At 44.5% G+C, this 20,678-nt stretch overlaps 1 protein-coding gene across 1 annotated transcript in view; it reads right to left on the reverse strand.

The window, feature by feature from the left end:
- Window positions 1-20,678, reverse strand: part of saxo4 (stabilizer of axonemal microtubules 4) — a 253,673-nt gene that overhangs the window by 90,758 nt on the left and 142,237 nt on the right. Inside the window, exons 11-12 of the mRNA XM_068046860.1 lie at window positions 8,689-8,783; window positions 6,886-7,050 (exon numbers count right to left, since the gene is read on the reverse strand). Coding sequence (XP_067902961.1) covers window positions 6,886-7,050; window positions 8,689-8,783 — 260 coding nt within the window. The remainder of the gene's footprint in view (window positions 1-6,885; window positions 7,051-8,688; window positions 8,784-20,678) is intronic.

Raw genomic sequence — 20,678 nt, forward strand, 5'->3', positions numbered from 1 at the left:
TCCTGGGACATTAGTGATCACAACACAGACTCCTGGGACATGAGAGATTACAGCACAGACTCCAGGGACATGAGAGATCACAGCACAGACTCCCGGGACATGAGAGATCACAGCACAGACTCCAGGGACATGAGAGATCACAACACAGACTCCTGGGACATTAGAGATCACAGCACAGACTCCTGGGACATTAGAGATCACAGCACAGACTCCAGGGACATGAGAGATCACAGCACAGTCTCCAGGGACATAAGAGATAACAACACAGACTCCAGGTACATGAGAGATTACAGCACAGACTCCAGGGACATGAGAGATCACAGCACAGACTCCCGGGACATGAGAGATCACAGCACAGACTCCAGGGACATGAGAGATCACAGCACAGTCTCCAGGGACATAAGAGATAACAACACAGACTCCAGGGACATGAGAGATTACAGCACAGACTCCAGGGACATGAGAGATTACAGCACAGACTCCAGGGACATGAGAGATCACAGCACAGACTCCCGGGACATGAGAGATCACAGCACAGACTCCAGGGACATGAGAGATCACAGCACAGTCTCCAGGGACATAAGAGATAACAACACAGACTCCAGGGACATGAGAGATCACAGCTCAGAATCCAGGGACATGAGAGATCACAGCACAGACTCCCGGGACATGAGAGATCACAGCACAGTCTCCAGGGACATAAGAGATAACAACACAGACTCCAGGGACATGAGAGATTACAGCACAGACTCCAGGGACATGAGAGATCACAGCACAGACTCCAGGGACATGAGAGATCACAACACAGGCTCCAGGGACATGAGAGATCACAGCACAGACACCAGGGACATGAGAGATCACAACACAGGCTCCAGGGACAAGAGAGATAACAGCACAGACGCCTGGGACATGAGAGATCACAGCACAGACTCCTGGGACATGAGAGATCATAACACAGACGCCTGGGACATGAGAGATCACAGCACAGACTCCTGGGACATGAGAGATCACAGCACAGACACCAGGGACATGAGAGATCACAACACAGACTCCTGGGACATGAGAGATCACAGCACAGACTCCTGGGACATGACAGATCACAACACAGACTCCAGGGACATGAGAGATCACAGCACAGACTCCTGGGACATGAGAGATCACAACACAGAGTCCAGGGACAAGAGAGATCACAGCACAGATTCCAGGGACATGAGAGATCACAGCACAGACTCCTGGGACATGACAGATCACAACACAGACTCCAGGGACATGAGAGATCACAACACAGACTGTAGGGACATGAGAGATCACAGCACAGACTCCTGGGACATGACAGATCACAACACAGACTCCAGGGACATGAGAGATCACAGCACAGACTCCTGGGACATGAGAGATCACAACACAGAGTCCAGGGACAAGAGAGATCACAGCACAGATTCCAGGGACATGAGAGATCACAGCACAGACTCCTGGGACATGAGAGATCACAACACAGAGTCCAGGGACAAGAGAGATCACAGCACAGATTCCAGGGACATGAGAGATCACTACACAGGCTCCAGGGACATGAGAGATCACTACACAGGCTCCAGGGACATGAGAGATCACAACACTGGCTCCAGGGACATGAGAGATCACAGCACAGACTCCTGGGACATGAGAGATCACAACACAGAGTCCAGGGACAAGAGAGATCACAGCACAGATTCCAGGGACATGAGAGATCACTACACAGGCTCCAGGGACATGAGAGATCACTACACAGGCTCCAGGGACATGAGAGATCACAGCACAGACTCCAGGGACATGATAGATTACAGCACAGACTCCAGGGACATGAGAGATCACAACACAGACTCCAGGGACATGAGAGATCACTACACAGGCTCCAGGGACATGAGAGATCACAGCACAGACTCCAGGGACATGAGAGATCACAACACTGGCTCCAGGGACAAGAGAGATAACAGCACAGACGCCTGGGACATGAGAGATCACAGCACAGACTCCTGGGACATGAGAGATCATAACACAGACGCCAGGGACATGAGAGATCACAGCACAGATTCCAGGGACATGAGAGATCACAGCACAGACTCCAGGGACATAAGAGATCACAACACAGACTCCAGGGACATGAGAGATCACAGTACAGACTCCTGGGACATGAGGGATCACAACAGAGACTCCAGGGACATGAGAGATCACAGCTCAGACTCCAGGCACATGAGAGATCACAACACAGGCTCCAGGGACAAGAGAGATCACAACACAGACTCCAAGGACATGAGAGATCACAGTACAGACTCCTGGGACATGAGGGATCACAACAGAGACTCCAGGGACATGAGAGATCACAGCTCAGACTCCAGGCACATGAGAGATCACAACACAGGCTCCAGGGACAAGAGAGATCACAACACAGACTCCAGCGACATGAGAGATCACAACACAGGCTCCAGGGACAAGAGAGATCACAACATAGGCTCCAGGGACTTGCGAGATCACAGCACAGACTCCAGGGACAAGAGAGATCACAGCACAGACTCCAGGGACATGAGAGATCACAACACAGACTCCAGGGACATGAGAGATCACAACATAGGCTCCAGGGACTTGCGAGATCACAGCACAGACTCCAGGGACAAGAGAGATCACAGCACAGACTCCAGGGACATGAGAGATCACAACAAAGACTCCAGGGACATGAGAGATCACAGCACAGACTCCAGGGACTTAAGAGATCACAACACAGACTCCAGCGACATGAGAGATCACAACACAGGCTCCAGGGACATGAGAGATCACAGCACAGACTCCAAGGACAAGAGAGATCACAGTACAGATTCCTGGGACATGAGAGATCACAGCACAGACTCCTGGGACATTAGAGATCACAGCACAGACTGCAGGAACATGAGAGATCACAACACAGGCTCCAGGGACATGAGAGATCACAGCACAGTCTCCAGGGACATAAGAGATCACAACACAGGCTCCAGGAACATGAGAGATCACAACAGAGTCTCCAGGGACAAGAGAGGTCACAGCACAGGCTCCAGGGACATGAGAGATCACAACACAGACTCCACGGACATGAGAGATCACAGCACAGACTCCAGGGACAAGAGAGATCACAGCACAGACTCCTGGGATGTGAGAGATCACAACACAGACTCCAGGGACATGAGAGATCACAACACAGACTCCTGGGACATGAGGGATCACAGCACAGACTCCTCGGACACGAGAGTTCACTACACAGCCTCCAGGGACATAAGGGATCACAGCACAGACTCCTGGGACATGAGAGATCACTACACAGCCTCCAGGGACATAAGGGATCACAGCACAGACTCCTGGGACATGAGAGATCACAACACAGACTCCAGGGACATGAGAGATCACAGCACAGACTCCAGGGACAAGAGAGATCACAGCTCAGAATCCAGGGACATGAGAGATCACAACACAGACTCCCGGGACATGAGAGATCACAGCACAGACTCCAGGGACATGAGAGATCACAGCACAGTCTCCAGGGACATAAGAGATAACAACACAGACTCCAGGGACATGAGAGATTACAGCACAGACTCCAGGGACATGAGAGATCACAGCACAGACTCCCGGGACATGAGAGATCACAACACAGGCTCCAGGGACAAGAGAGATAACAGCTCAGAATCCAGGGACATGAGAGATCACAACACAGACTCCCGGGACATGAGAGATCACAACACAGGCTCCAGGGACAAGAGAGATAACAGCACAGACGCCTGGGACATGAGAGATCACAGCACAGACTCCTGGGACATGAGAGATCATAACACAGACGCCAGGGACATGAGAGATCATAACACAGATTCCAGGGACATGAGAGATCACAACACAGGCTCCAGGGACATGAGAGATCACAACACAGCCTCCACGGACATGAGAGATCACAACACAGACTGTAGGGACATGAGAGATCACAGCACAGACTCCTGGGACATGACAGATCACAACTCAGGCTCCAGGGACATGAGAGATCACAGCACAGACTCAAGGGACAAGGGAGATCACAGCACAGACTCCAGGGACATGAGAGATCACAACACAGACTCCAGGGACATGAGAGATCACAGCACAGACTCCTGGGACATGAGAGATCACAGCACAGACACCTGGGACATGAGAGATCACAACACAGAGTCCAGGGACAAGAGAGATCACAGCACAGACTCCAGGGACATGAGAGATCACAACACAGGCTCCAGGGACATGAGAGATCATTACACAGGCTCCAGGGACATGAGAGATCACAACACAAGCTCCAGGGACATGAGAGATCACAGCACAGACTCCAGGGACATGAGAGATCACAACACAGGCTCCAGGGACAAGAGAGATAACAGCACAGACGCCTGGGACATGAGAGATCACAGCACAGACTCCTGGGACATGAGAGATCATAACACAGACGCCAGGGACATGAGAGATCATAACACAGATTCCAGGGCCAGGAGAGATCACAACCCCGGCTCCAGGGACATGAGAGATCACAACAGAGACTCCAGGGACATGAGAGATCACAGCACAGATTCCAGGGACATGAGAGATCACAGCACAGACTCCAGGGACATAAGAGATCACAACACAGACTCCAGGGACAAGAGAGATCACAGCAAGGACTCCTGGGACATGAGAGATCACAGTACAGACTCCTGGGACATGAGAGATCACAACACAGACTCCTGGGACATGAGAGATCACAACACAGGCTCCAGGGACATGAGAGATCACAGTACAGACTCCTGGGACATGATAGATCACAGCACAGACTCCAGGGACATGAGAGATCACAACACAGACTCCAGGGACATGAGAGATCACAACACAGGCTCCAGGGACATGAGAGATCACAACACTGGCACCAAGGACATCACGGCACACAGAAATGTCTGCAGTGGCACTTCTTATTACTAACAAACTCTCCCTGGGTTGATTTTAACTCGCTGAAACTGATGTGACTGAGGCAGTAATGGATTCCAAATGAAGGTGGCTGATTTACCTCTTCAGACCTAGGGCACTGCCATTTTGTGCACTTGCGTTCAGTGGACTATACAATGGTCGTTAAAGGGACCACTCAAAAATAGCCACAAAATCTTTTACACTTGTATGTTTGTGCATCTGTATGAGCAGGAGAACTCTTTCCGGCTCCACAAAAATATTGGAAAGATTCTGGGAAAACTCTGCTCCTCTTCTTCGAATAGTACAATGGAATGTTTTATGTCCACTTGAATTGGCAGATAGGGTCTAAGTTTAATATTGCATCTGAAAGACAGCTTCTCCTGACAGTGTAGTGCTCCCTCAGCACTGCCCTGAACTGTCAGCCTCGCTAATGTGCTGACTTTGCCAACTTTGAAACTCCCCCTCCCAATTCTTTCGCCTTTGCTTACTCCCCCCTTCCAGGACCTACCTGCAACTGCCACTGGAAATCCAGCCAACTAACACCAATTTGGCAATGTCAGCACTCTGTTGGATTTAAATGAGACCTGGAAATCAAAATTATGATGGCCTCTTCACTGCCTGAACAGGCGCATCCTGCTGATTGGCTACAGAGTTGGGGTCTTCCCCTCTCTAGTGTCTCTGAGCTCTATCTCAGTCTCCTACTGCTTAATGCTGAATCATAGTATGCTGGAAAATGCCTCAAAAATTAATTTCCTAGGGTGCCATGCCCTGGAGCCCAGTCAGATATAAATGTTTCACACTTGCCCCTTCATAAAATCCTAAATCCACCTCTTGTATGTATTGAGCTCCGCCCATAATACAGTTGGATGATTATTAGGTCTAGCTGCATCATAAATCATGATGGGTTCATGTCTAACAGCACTCTCCGAACAACTTCAACATTCATGAAGCTGTTTGCCACCTTTTCTGAGTTAAAACAGCAATGATACAACAAAATTAGTTTCAATAATGTGGGTATGATGCATCTTGTACAGAAATACAGAAACCTATCTTAGCAAGACCTCATAACAATGGTATATCAACATTTCATGGTGTCAGCTGTGGTTCAGTGCTAGCCTCTTGCCCCTGAGTTAGAAGGTTTTGGGTTCAAGCCCCCCTCCAGAGACGTGAGCATGTTGTCTCGGCTGACATTTCAAGGCAGTACTGAGGAAATGCTGCCCTGTTAAAGGTGCAGCCTTTCAGATACGGTATTAAACTCAGACTCTTTCTGCTTTCTCAGATGTATGTAAAACATCCCGTTGTACTATTTGAAAAAGAGGAGCGGTGTTCTCCCAGCATCTGGCCAATATTGAACCCTCAACCAATAGCTGTAAGGCTAGAAGATTGTGAAAAGCTCCATATAAATAGAAGTTATTTCCTTCTTTACATTGTGTTGGTGTTATGTCGTTCGTTAGAATCCATTGTCCTCCTTTACCGCAATTCGCATTTATATAGCGCCTTAAATGTAGTAAAACTGAGCCATGTAAGGAGATATAAGGACAGGTGACCACAAAATTTGTCACAGAAATAAGTTTTAAAGAGATTCTTAAAGGAATTGATAAAGGTGGAAAGGTTTAGGGAGGGAATTCCAAATCTTAGGGTTTTGGCAGCTAAAGAAACAGCTATCGATGGTGGAGTGATTAAAATTGAGGATATGCAAGAGGCCAGAATTTGATAAGCATGGAGATCTCATATTGTTGTACAGTTGCAGAGATAGGGAGTGGTGAGGCCATGGAGGGTTTTGAAAACAAGAATGAGAATTTTAAAATCGAGGCATTGCTTAACTGGTAGCCACGTAAGCCACCAAACACGCGTAATGGGTGAACGGAACTTGGTGCGAGTTAGGATACAGGCTATATTTTGCTGAATTGGCAACTTGGTTCCTACCTGGCTACATGGGGGTGAATCCGGCGTAAACTTTCAGTTATGTTGTAGTCAGGGCCATGCTGATGGATCTTGGTGCTACTAACATAACTGTTAGCAAACTGTTTCTGGATTCCTCCCCTTGTCCAACCCTCTCTGTCCTCTCCTTTTGGAGTTTTGTCATAGTACCTGAATTAGTGAAAAATTAAAAAAAATCAGAACATTAATTTTTAAAGTGACAGCCCATTAGATCAAACAAGTCTGCACCGTTTCCTTAAATCAACCTCATTCATCAGCCTTCTCACGATATCTTTTAAACATTTCTTTCCCCAAAACTCTTCCTATTGCCACATGGTCACATTTATATTGTCTGTTTCAATGGCCTTTTCTAATATATTATTCCATTATCCTTCAGGTGAGGAAGTTTTACCTAGCTTCCCTCCTTACTCCTCTCTACTCTTCTAATGCCAGACTACTGTTCATTCTCATGCTTTCTGCTTCACTTTGATGGCCATTCCTTCATCCACTAATTCACTGTCCTCTAAGATTCTCTCTCAAAATCTCTTGTCAGCTTCCTCCATGCATTCAAAACCTCCTAAAAAAATCCCCCAATGCAAAATTATATTTTCTCCTGTACTGTGTCCTTCCACCATTCCCTTTTTCCACTTAATTTAATTTGAAGATTTTTTTCTTTACATGAAGAGCACCATCGAAATGTAAGTATGTCATTGCACCTAAAGTCCTCATTTTAACTTATGTCCCTTAGCACTTGAACCATTTAAGAATACAGGAAAGATTGAAACAAGGAAAGCTTATTTAATCCATCAATACATAGTTCATGCATTGCTATCTCAGACATGGAATCATCTTCCTACTCAATATCCCGGTAGTCTCTTCATAACCTGAAATCCCTATTCTTAACCATTATTGATCACTTCCCTTTTAAAGGTATCAACTGACTCAGAATGAATAACTCTTTCTATCAATCTGTTCCACATAGCTAATACATGGGGGGTGGGGGGGTGGGCGAATGTGTTTCCAATATGCAATCTTGCTTAGCACTTGGAATTATGCAACAGTGTCCTGCAGTCTTCTGTTTACTGTCCATGCTAAATTGTCATCTTGCCTACCCTTTGTATACACTTTTCATTGTTCTATCAAGTCTCAATCTTATTTTCTCCAATGAAAGTAAATCCAGTGACCTCTGTCTTTCTTCATAATCAAAGCCCCTAAAACTGGTTCTGGTCATGAAAAGTCATCATTTTTAAAAATTCTCTATAATTTGTTAAGTTCTGGCATTTTATTAAGAAATAGAACCAAAATAAGTTGATAGCAATGTTGGCAGGAAAAAAGACAGAGGCGCAAGGGGAGAGCCAACTGTGCAACAGCCCCAACAAACAAATTTCTCTGCAGCACCTGTGGAAGAGCCTGTCACTCCAGAATTGGCCTTTATAGCCACTCCAGGCGCTGCTTCACAAACCACTGACCACCTCCAGGCGCGTATCCATTGTCTCTCGAGATAAGGAGGCCCAAAAGAATATGACCCTACATGTTATTCTAGTGCCTAAATCAAATTGTGGTAAGCATTTCAAGTTCCCAAAACCCTTGTGCACATTAACATTCACACCTCTCTGTGGGGGTGATTTTTTGAGGTTGCACTTCCCTCAAAGAGCTTGCCAGCTTGCAGCACGCATTTTCTGCTACTTTCTGCGAATTAAAAAGGGAAGTAAGGCCAAGGGTCATACATCCACCATTTCACCACATACACTGTCTATGCGCAATGCTTCCCACTGGCAGCACAATTTATTACTTCCCACTGTGACTCACCTAAGTTTATAATTTGTCAAGAATCTGTCAGCATCTGTTGCGGCCTTGGCTGGGTATATATAGCCCTTCTCATTGATACTATATCCAGTAGGCTCCTGAAACCAAGAAGAAAGTCAGAATATTCCCTGCAGCAGGTGTTCTGAAGCATAACATCATTCAATGGTGCTTATAATATAAACCAAGGACTGGTGCTAAATCTCATCTGTGGCCCTTTGCAGGCTTGTTGCCTGTAAAACTCTCCCGAATCAGAAATGAGATGTTGGTTAGGCGGTGGGGGAGGGGGGAGAGAGATATGGGGTGGGGGGAGGGATGGAGGTACAAAGAGAGGAAAATACAAAAATAAAGCTTTCCAATGGCTTAGTACAAAGCCACACTGACCAGAAGGTTTCAGGTTTATATGTGCTGTTAGCTTAATTTAATTGGACAATGCAGTTGGCCCTAATTCCCATGTACTAGGGAGGCTAGAGTTCCTTCCCTTGATTGCAATGTTTCGCATGGGAAATTGTACTCATGGATGTTATGTGAGATCAGGATTGTACTTCACTTCACAGTTCAATAGCAGGCTCATACATGAAGAACAGCTGAGGTACTGATAGGCTGGAAGTACACGTGGAACTATACCCCAAGAAAACAATGCCTATAGGAGAGGAAAAGTGGGGAGAAAATTGGCAAGTTGAAATATAAGCGTTTTATGAAAAAGGTAAGAACATGGTAAGTCTATGAGAATGGTCATCCAGCTGTTAAGGACCATGGCTCTCAAGAAAATGTTGGTAAATGTGATACCATGTACCCATATTCAATAAATTCCTAATGAGACACAAATGCATATAAGTTCATGCTACTGATGGTGGAGCACACTTGCTAATAGGATTTTCAAAGCACATATTTTAAATAATTTTCTCATTGTGCCGGCTCAAATCCACCACAATTTTACTTTCAACTTTTTCTTTAATCCACCATTTCAGCAGTAAGGAGCAGTAGTGTTGTCATAAAAACAGAGCATTTTACAGCACACAAGGAGACAAATTAACCCATTGCACTTGCGCTGGCTCAGAATGAACTTCGTCTTGGCCCCCCTGCCCTTGCCCCATACACTTCTAGATTTTTCTTTTTAAAATATTTATGTGCTTCCTTTTCAAAAGCTATTATAGGTTCTGTGCTCACCACTATCCTAACAATTATCTGCATAAAAGAATTCTTCAACTTTTCCGTTTGCTCTTTTGGTAATATTCTTAGCTTTCTACCCTTGTTCCTGACTCACCAACCAGCTGGAAACTGTTTCTTCCAAGTTACCTCATCAATAGCCCTCATAACTTCAAACATCTTTATCAGCTATTTTCTTAATTTTTTTATTCTAATGAAAAGAGCATCAGTTTCTCTCATCTTTCATCAAAACTAAAGCCTGTTGAGGGTGAATGTTTGGTATATTTCCGATGTGTAATTGGGACAAATAAATTGTTTTGGGTGGAAAGTCTGGCAGAAGCTATTTCCACTGATTTTCTGCCATAAAATGTGCTCCCCCACAAGTTCTCTTGCAGTATTTGCCTCTTCCTATATTTCACCTCTTGAGCCCTGAGTACTCTTATTTATATATACTACAAAGAGGGATAGTGGTGCAGCAGCTCCAAGCTTCCTGCTTTTACATTAACAAAGCATTCCGGGATAGTTAGACCGGCAATTATGAAGCACAACTGTTGCCAGCCAGCTGAGACAGACGGTAGTGAGGAATATTTCAGCTGCCCCATTAATGCCCAAGGCCCATCTGGTGCAATTTTTAGGTGGGCTTCTAAAGAGGCAAGCAGCTAGCCTGTCTGCCTGAAACAGGCAGGAGGCTGCTTAACTATGCAAACTGGGGCCCTATGCTGCTTATAGGACCATGATTGCAATTTTCAGGTTCAAATGGGCAGAGTGTGTGCCATATCTTGTTATATTGAGCGGCCTAACTATCAGTTCTAAAATGGACACTGAAAAGCGTCACAAAATGGCCCAAAAAGCTTTCAGTTTTTTTTTGGCTGGTCCAGTAGGACCAGCAATACTCTTCCTGAGCCCCATGAGAAAGCTGCCAGCTCACTATCTGCCTGTTCGAGGTCCTCCCAGGATTGCCTTCCCACCGCCTCCCTGCCACGCATCATCAACCCCCACTCCCATACCCCACAAAGACCTGACCTGCCAAGTTCAGCATGGGAGCCAGAGGATTTTCCTCCCACCCGAATTGACATGCTGCAGCAGGGCATCTACTTAACAATGGTATGCTAATGAGGCTGAGACCTTAAAATGGCTCAGGCCTAGTGCCAACATGTATGGGCAGACGGAGCGACTTGAAAATCGTCTCCTCTAAGTATCGGAATATAGGAGCATAGGAACATAGGAGCAGGAGTAGGCCATTCAGCCCATCAAGCCTGCCCCGCCATTCAATATGATCAAAGCTGCTCATTCACTTCAATGCCTTTTTCCCACACTATCCCCATGTCCCCTTATGTCATTTGTATTTAGAAATCTGTCAATCTCTGCTTTAAACATACTCAATGACTGAGCTTCAACAGCCCTCTGGAGTACAGAATTTCAAAGATTCACAACCCTCTGAGGAAAGAAATTTCTCTTCATCTCGGTCCTAAGTAGCTTCGCCCTTATTTTGAAATTGTGTTCCCTGGTTCTAGACTCCCCAACCAGGGGAAACATCTTAGCTGCATCTACCCTGTCTATCCCTTAAAGTATTTTGTAGGTTTCAATGAGATCACCTCTCATTCTTCGAAATTCTAGAGAATACAGGCCCAGTTTCCCCAATCTCTCTTCATAGGACAGTCCCGCCATCCTGGGAACAGGTCTGGTGAATCTTCGTTGCACTCCCTCTATGACAATAATATCCTTCCCAAGGTAAGGGGACCAAAACTGCACACAGTACTCCAAGTGTGGTCAAACCAAGGTTCGATACAATTGAAGCAAGACTTCACTACTCCTGCACTCAAATCCTTGTGCGATAAAGGGTAACATACCATTAGCCTTCCTAATTGTTTCTGCATCTGCATGTTAGCTTTCAGTGACTTATTGACAAGGACATCCAGGTCCCTTTCTAATCCACTTTCTAATCGTTTACCATTTAAGAGATAGCCGACCAGGTATTAGTTTTGTCGCATAGTATATAGAGGCAGCACAGGTCATATGAGGGCCTTACTGAGGAGATGTGTACAAGAAGAGTGCGGCACACCGAAAAGTCAATGGAGCAGCTCTGTTACCCATTGCATTTGGACTTGCATCCATAATCTAATCACACTGCTCTCTCTCTGTGACTATGAAGGTGATTATCACACTCAATATTTTATGGCACAGTCTCATTTCTGGCATCCATGGGCGATTTCTGTATTATCAGCCAGGCTGCAGTACATTATGCACAATAAAATGATTAAAAGACTACAGTACAGCTGGGAAATTTTCACCTTTGGCATCACAGCAAGACTTCAAAGAAATAGGCAATCCAGTTTTACAAAGTTTGCCCCATTCCCAAGGTCCAGGCGTAATTGATGACACCTACATTACTTGGTGAGTGTCACCAGAATAACCCCTCCACTACCTTGACATGAAGGCCTTCCACTCACTCAACAAACAGGGTGCATGGGATAACGTTCAGAAAATTCTGCATGTCAACACTGGATATGCTGGAAGTTGAAATGATACATTCATCCTTCAAAATTTGACCCTCCCTGACTTCTTCAAGGAAGAAAATGAGGTCAATAGATAATTCTGAGTGACAAAGCTTACTTTGTGCTCCCTTCATAATGATAATGACTCCACTAAGATGGCCCAAAGAGCAGCAGAGGAGCGCTTCAACAAGACACAAGATTGATAATTAAGAGGGTCACTGGGGCTCACATGAGTGAGCTTGAATCTCAGTTAATTTCCTTCCATCTCCCTCTTCATCATCATTTCCTTGCTTTTCTCCTCATTATCATCATAGTTCACAAGGAGGTAGTTCTGTCTCTGTTCTTCCTCTTCTTCATCATTATCAGGTGGTGCAAGTGCCATTTTTGGCTGGTTTGCTGCCATAGATACCCAGCACTCTGTCTCTTGATGTCAGTTTCCTCGAGGAAGGCTTGGAGGTCTGAGTCGGTGAAATTATAGCATTTTTTTCTGCGACTGTGTGCCAAGCCGTTCTGTCTTGTTTGGCTGCATCTGCCAGCTCTGTGTGTCAGATGCACTTGTAGTAGACATTCTTGAAACGTATCAGAAAAAGATTGATGAGACGTACAGTAAAGTTGGACAAGAGTCAAATGAGTCCAGTAAAGTTGGACAAGAGTCAAGTGAATGAACCAAGCACTGTTTCATAATTACTGCTTGTCCCCTCATCTGCTGTTGCAATGTTCAGCCAGAACTATCTTTTTAAAGGCTGCACGCAAATTTCAAAAATGCTACTCTTACCATGTCATGTATCAAATTACTCATATACAGAATTTCTTTTCTGAAAAAAAATCTAATTTCCATTTGAATGAGTGATGATTTGAGAGTTGAAGCAGCTTTGCATCCTGAATATTATTGCCTTCAACACGAATTGGAGTGTGGATGGCAAGTATGATACAAAAAACTGCCAAGACAGATAAAAAGAATTAAAGACCTTTTCGAACAATTCACCAGCTGCTGGAGTGAGACTCTACAGCTTCATTGGTCCTTTATGGGCTTTCGCGATTGGCTGTCATGTGAGGACCATACACCATGTCATTAAAAGGGGTCCTATGCAACATTAATTAGCAGCCCTAAATGACTGCAGCTGGAATAATTCATGATCTTGTATGTCTAGCAATTTCATAACTGCCATAAATTTCAATGAGGGGCCTCATGGGGAGCAAGGACCTTTATTGGCTTTGATGAGGTTGATGGTGGAGTGGCGCAAATCATCCAGTAATTTACAGAGGATCGGAACTCATGGTTTATCTTTCTTACTCTGAAATTTGTTGAATTTTGTATGAATTAACAATGAAGACATTGTTAATGAGTCATTCTAATGACATAACTTCCCAGCAATTTCTGGACCATTATCTCCCCATCCTGAATCCATCTTGCTTCTCCTCTGCCTCTCAACACATAGACTATATATACAAGCCCAACACCTTTCTACCTACCTTTTCTCTGACTCTCACCCTCTCTTTCTGCAGGACAAAACAATACATAATTCAAACAAGAGGACCAAGGACAGGAAAGCAGTACGCAACAAGAAGCCCTAGAGATTAGTGGCCCAGGCAGAACCATGGGCATCAGGCAAGGCGAGGCTGGTGACTTTTCCATCAACAAATTTGGTACGCTTATACCTGTGTTCAATATCCAGTTCACCAATTGCATATTAAAAACAAAGAATCCAAGTACCAAAATCTCAAAAAGGACACTCAATTTGACATCTGTTCCAGAGGACTGTACTTTCAACAATCTAGCATTTCCTCATTATGACAATAAAGTGTCATCCTAGAATATGCACATGAGTCCTAAAGTGGCCCCCAAATCTACAGAGGATAATGAATAGTTAAAGATAAAGTACGAGACTGGAAAACGGCAAAGGTTAGCAAAATAAGAGATCCAGCCCAAATTAAGCAGACACAAAAGTTAACAAATCAGCAGTGAGAAATCTTCAAATATGAGATGCAAAGAGTGGAAATAAATACATTTCGAGAAGAAAAAAAAGAAATGCTTCGAAGAATAGAATTCCTCGGATAAATAAAGACATTACAGCTAAACTAATACTAAAAAGGAACAATACTAAAGATAATTATGAGAATATAGAAGATCTAGTAGCAAGGTTAAGAGAGAGATTAGGAAGAGAATATGAAATAAGTCAGCAGATATCATAAAAGGAAATTGTAAAAGAGGTTTTATAAACTTGAGGGTGAGTAATTAAGCTCATGGTCCATCATCTTGACCTGAAAAGCAGACAGCCAGCAGTAGAAATTTAAATTAACTCCTAAGCCCACTTGATGTGATACTCATGGAAGCCTGTAAATTGACAAGCAGCCTGTCTGCCTGCAACTGGCATTAGGCTACTTAAATATGCAAATCAGGGTCATACAATAATTGCAGGCACACTGCAGGAATTGAGCAGCCTAACTAGCTGTCCTTAAAAATAGGCCTGAAATTTTAACTTTTACCTTTCTGGGCCCAGGAGATGTAAGAGTGCTCCTCCTAAGCCCACAACAAACTTTGGCCCATTATTGCCCCTCAGTTCCCTAGGATAACTTCGACACCCCCGACCTATCTTGCTTGGGAGCCATTTGAGTTCTTGAACAACCGACGTGCACAGCTTGCCAATGGCATTTAAATAAGATCAAACTTGTTTCAGGCAGAAGTCAAGTTTCTCAGTCACAATGAGTAATGGAATAGTCAAGAGATTGTAGGACTACTCAGGGATGAGTGATAATTATGAAGGATGAAGTTATGGCAGAGATATTAATTAAATATGCTGCAACACTTTCTACAAATTAATTTTTACAAGTGGAAGTGAGGAGGAGGTTATGGATTAATTGTTGGAACTAACTGTAGAATTGGCAGTAGTTCTGGAAAAAAAAAGTAACAGAATTCAAGATGGATAAGTCATCAGGCTGTTATGGTATGTGTTAATTATATATTAATTGTATGTAGGCGGTGGGCATTAACTGGGCATTCACTGGAGCCCCCTACAAGTAGACACAGACTAAAACTATGGTTGTTGGGTTAGGAGGTATAATGTGTAACTCTGTAAATAAATATATAAGTGTATAAAGATTGGCTCCAGTTCTAACCATCACAAACTGACTTTCTGGAATAGAACATTATAGCTGAGAACAGTTGCCTAAAGGTGAAGGTTGGAAGCCAGAGGGGAAAAAATATCAGAAAACTACAATCCGAGTAGCCATTGTGAAAAATGGCAGAAAACAAGTGTAAATTGTCGTGGTATGATTACCCTCCGATGCTCTGGGAGTCTGAACTATGTGACCAGTGGGAGAATGCAGTTGGTATGTGGATACAGGTTATGTCCCTACCAAAGACGAAACAAGGTATGGCCTTGGCATTGTCGCTTCCTACCAGAAGTAAAATCAGAAGTAAAGTATTTGTGAGCTGATGCCTGTCAGTAGAATAATGATGAAGGCTTCGACCTTCTATTAGAGTTTAGATGGAATTTACAAGAAAGATAATCTGTTAAATGCCTGAGGCATGGTCAGGTTTTGATAGATTTTGAAAAACAAATGGCAATTCCATGGAGGCTTATATCATGGACTTTAACAGATGGTATTCAAGATAGATGAAATTCAATTTGGGGGTCCCTGTATCAGTACTACCATTTAAATTGCTGGATTGAGCTAAGGTGTCTCATAGACAGACTCATGGCTCTAACTGGTGTTTGGATCAGGTGTCCACTGCCTGGAAAAAGATCCTGGGAAAACCGTCACTTCCTTCAGCCTTTGTGGAGCAAATGAGACATACCACAGTGACACAAAGAATGGAGGTCCCAATGATTGCCAGATTTCAAAATGGTCCACGTGTCAATACAATGGAAGGGTTAACAATGAAAGCACCTTTAGCAGATCTGGCGATTACAGCAGAAGACAGAATTGGAATAGCAATATGAGGCAAATGAATCCCAGGAATGCCAAAGGAACACTTAATAGGTGGTTCAGGTGTGACATGAAGCATCACTATGCGAGAATTGACCAAAGCAGAGGGACGGGGTCCCCGAAATGACATAGAACACAGAAAATTCTGAGGAAGAGGATGAAGAGAATGATGAATCTGAACAAAGTATACTGGTCACAATGAGTTTTAGTCCTGTGATGAATGTGTTAATTGTAGACTCGTTTAACTGTGCAGTGCTAGATAGTGCTTGTACCTCGATAGTACATGGAACAGTTTGGTTAAAATATTACCTTGATTCACTAAGTAGTGAGGATTGATGTAAGGTTAAGGAATATAAAAGTACTACTTGCTTTAGGTTTGGTGATGGCAACATATTGAGGTCCCTAAAGAGAGTTGTAATTCCATGTGAAATAGCTGGAGGAAGCCATTTTATAAGTACTAATGTAGTCCATAGTGAGATACTTATGCTGCTGAGTAAACCTCCAATGAAAAAGGCACAAATGAAACTTGACATGGATAACAATAAGGCAATTATTTTTGGAAAGTCAAAGGATCTGCAGTTTACCCAGTCTGAACATTATTGTATCCCCTTAACAAAACCTAATGTTTCTCATCACAGTGTTGGACAAGTATTAATGGCATCAGATGTTAAGAATCAGAGAAAAAAAACACATTGTCTTAAAGTTACAAAGACAATTTTCTCAGTCTATTTGTCAAAGGTTAAAAATACTGCTAACAGATGCATGTGTGTTTGATGAAGAGTACTTGAGGCGAATAGAAGAGATTAGTGAGAAGTTTGAACTCTGTAATAAGTATTGGAGGACACTGTCATGTCCTATTGTAGGCCTTCCATTGGTACGTGACTTTAACGAGGTAGTTGCCATGGATCTAATGGTATGGGATAAAGATAGGAATATTTTCATTCGACATTTTGTAGACCTAGCGAGCAGATTTAGTCTTCCTGCAATTATAGGACAAAAGGATTATTATGGACAAAATCATAGAGAAATGAATAGGGACAGGACTTGGGACAGCAGTGAAGGTTCTGACTCATAATGGAGGGAAATTTGCCAATGTTGAGTTCAGAGAAAGGTGTGAAAATATGAACATCATGGTCATGAATACTTCAGTTGAAAGTCCTTTCAGTAATAGACTGTGTGAAATGAATCATGCGGTAATTGATGAAATGCTGCAGAAAATTTTAGCTGATCAATCATACTGCAACTTGACAACCATCCTGGTATGAGTCTATTCATTTTAAAAAGTTCACTCTTGATGTTTGGACATATAGTTCTGATCAATTAGTCTATGGGTGAAATCCCAAATTGCCTCTGTGCTATGCAATAGCCCTCCTGCTACAGATGGTACGATAATTAGTTTCTTTTTCTCTACACATTTGAATGCTTTACAAGGAGGGAGATAGGCTTTCATCAAGGATGTGGTCGTAGAGAAAATTCTAAGAGCTCTGAGGCATCACATAAGACAAACCAAGACAGAATTTAATTCAGGAGATTTGGTGTATGATAAAAGAAAAGGCTGTAGGGAAAGGCAAAGATAAGGTAATAGATCATGATAGTGAGGAAGTACTCACCAAATGGTTAAAGTTCATTACCCATGATTAATCAAATTAATCGTGAAACCTTGGACTCTGAACAGCTGATGGAAGTAAACGAGACACCTTGTGCTCATGTGTTTTATGGTGAAGGTCCTGAGGAACAGGATATGGCCAATCAAGGACTGGACAGTGGTAATGTGAATGATCATGAGACACAAGACAGAGCCATAACATTCAAAGGCCAACTGCCTGGAGTGGGTACTTGGGTGACATGTATTCCAGAGGGATCTTGTGAATGGAAGGATGTGATAATTATGGCATGTGTAGGAAAAGCTACTGGCAAGTTTAAATCTAAAAAAAATCTTTGGCCTCCTTGTCTCGAGAGACAATGGGTAAGCGCCTGGAGGTGGTCAGTGGTTTGTGAAGCAGCGCCTGGAGTGGCTATAAAGGCCAATTCTAGAGTGACAGACTCTTCCACAGGTGCTACAGATAAAATTGGTTGTCGGGGCTGTTACACAGTTGGCTCTCCCCTTGCGCTTCTGTCTTTTTTCCTGCCAACTGCTAAGTCTCTTCGACTCGCTTTAGCCCCGCCTTTATGGCTGCCCGCCAGCTCTGGCGATCGCTGGCAACTGACTCCCACGACTTGTGATCAATGTCACAGGAGTTCATGTCGCGTTTGCAGACGTCTTTAAAGTGGAGACATGGACGGCCGGTGGGTCTGATACCAGTGAAGAGCTCGCTGTACAATGTGTCCTTGGGGATCTTGCCATCTTCCATGTGGCTCACATAGCCAAGCCATCTCAAGTGCTGCTGGCTCAATAGGGTGTATATGCTGGGGATGTTGGCCGCCTCGAGGACTTCTGTGTTGGAGATACGGTCCTGCCACCTGATGCCAAGGATTCTCCGGAGGCAGCGAAGATGGAATGAATTGAGACGTCGCTCTTGGCTGACATATGTTGACCAGGCCTCGCTGCCATACAGCAAGGTACTGAGGACACAGGTTTGATACACTTGGACTTTTGTGTTCCGTGTCAGTGCGCCATTTTCCCACACTCTCTTGGCCTGTCTGGACATAGCAGTGGAAGCCTTTCATATGCGCTTGTTGATTTCTGCATCGAGAGGCAGGTTACTGGTGATAGTTTAGCCTAGGTAGGTGAACTCTTGAACCACTTCCAGAGCGTGGTCGCTGAGATTGATGGATGGAGCATTTCTGACGTCCTGTCCCATGATGTTTGTTTTCTTGAGGCTGATGGTTAGGCCAAATTCATTGCAGGCAGCCGCAATCCTGTCGATGAGTCTCTGCAGACACTCTTCAGTGTGAGATGTTAATGCAGCATCGTCAGCAAAGAGGAGTTCCCTGATGAGGACTTTCCATACTTTGGTCTTCGCTCTTAGATGGGCAAGGTTGAGCAACCTGCCATCTGATCTTGTGTGGAGGAAAATTCCTTCTTCTGAAGACTTGAACGCATGTGAGAGCAGCAGGGAGAAAAAGAAGATCCCAAACAGTGTAGGTGCGAGAACACAGCCCTGTTTCACGCCACTCAGGATAGGAAAGGGGTCTGATGAGGCGCCGCTATGCTGAATTGTGCCTTTCATATTGTCATGGAATGAGGTGACGATACTTAGTAGCTTTGGTGGACATCCGATCTTTTCTAGTAGTCTGAAGAGTCCACGTCTGCTGACGAGGTCAAAGGCTTTGGTGAGATCAATGAAAGCAACAGAGGGGCATCTGTTGTTCACTGCATTTCTCCTGTAGCTGGCGAAGGGAGAACAGCAAGTCAATGGTGGATCTCTCTGCTCGAAAGCCAGACTGTGCCTCAGGGTAGACACGCTCAGCCAGCTTCTGGAGCCTGTTTAAAGCGACTTGAAGACTTTCCCCACTATGCTGAGCAGGGAGATTCCACGGTAGTTGTTGCAGTCATCGCGGTCACCCTTGTTCTTATAGAGGGTGATAAAATTGGCATTGTGCATGCCCTGTGGTACTGCTCCCTCGTCCCAGCACAGGCAGAGCAGCTCGTACAGTGTTGAAAGTATAGCAGGCTTGGCACTCTTGATTATTTCAGGGGTAATGCTGTCCTTCCCAGAGGCTTTTCCGCTGGCTGGAGAATCAATGGCATCACTGAGTTCCGATTTTGTTGGCTGTACGTCCAGCTCATCCATGACTGGCAGAGACTGGGCTGCATTGAGGGTGGTCTTAGTGACAACATTCTCCCTGGAGTACAGTTCTAGGTAGTGCTCCACCCAGCGGTCCATTTGCTTGGTCAGTGATTGTGTCCCCTGATTTAGATTTGAGGTGGGGCGATCTTCTTGATGGTTGGCCCAAAAGCTCTCTTAATGCCATCATACATTCCTCTGATGTTTCCAGTGTCAGAGGCCAGCTGAATATGACTGCATAGGTGTTGCCAGTAGTCATTTGCGCAGCGTCTGGCTGTTCTCTGTGCAGCGCTTCAGGCTGCTTTAAGTGCTACGGATGTTAACTCACTGGGGGCTTTCTTGGAGTTCAGCAGTGCAATGCGCTTAGCGGCTATGACAGGTTCCAGCTCTTCAAAGTGAGATTGAAACAGTCTGCATTCCACTTCACACATTTGCCGTAGGTGGTCATTGCTGAGTCATGGATGGCGTCTCTGATGTGGGCCCACTTGGTCTCTGCATCCCCTGTAGGAGTGTTTTGAAGGGCTTTTTCAAGTGAATTTAGAAACTTATGCAACAGCTGTGGATGAGAAATTCTGCTTGGAGTGATGCAGCTTCTTTGGTTTGAGTCTAACCTTGCTGCACACCAGGGAGTGGTCGGTGTCGCAGTCCGCACTGTAGAAGCTGCGCGTGATTTGAACGCTGTTTAAAGAGGCTC

The sequence above is a fragment of the Heterodontus francisci genome, chromosome 14 (assembly GCF_036365525.1).
Source record: "Heterodontus francisci isolate sHetFra1 chromosome 14, sHetFra1.hap1, whole genome shotgun sequence".
In the NCBI taxonomy this organism is placed as follows: Eukaryota; Metazoa; Chordata; class Chondrichthyes; order Heterodontiformes; family Heterodontidae; genus Heterodontus; species Heterodontus francisci.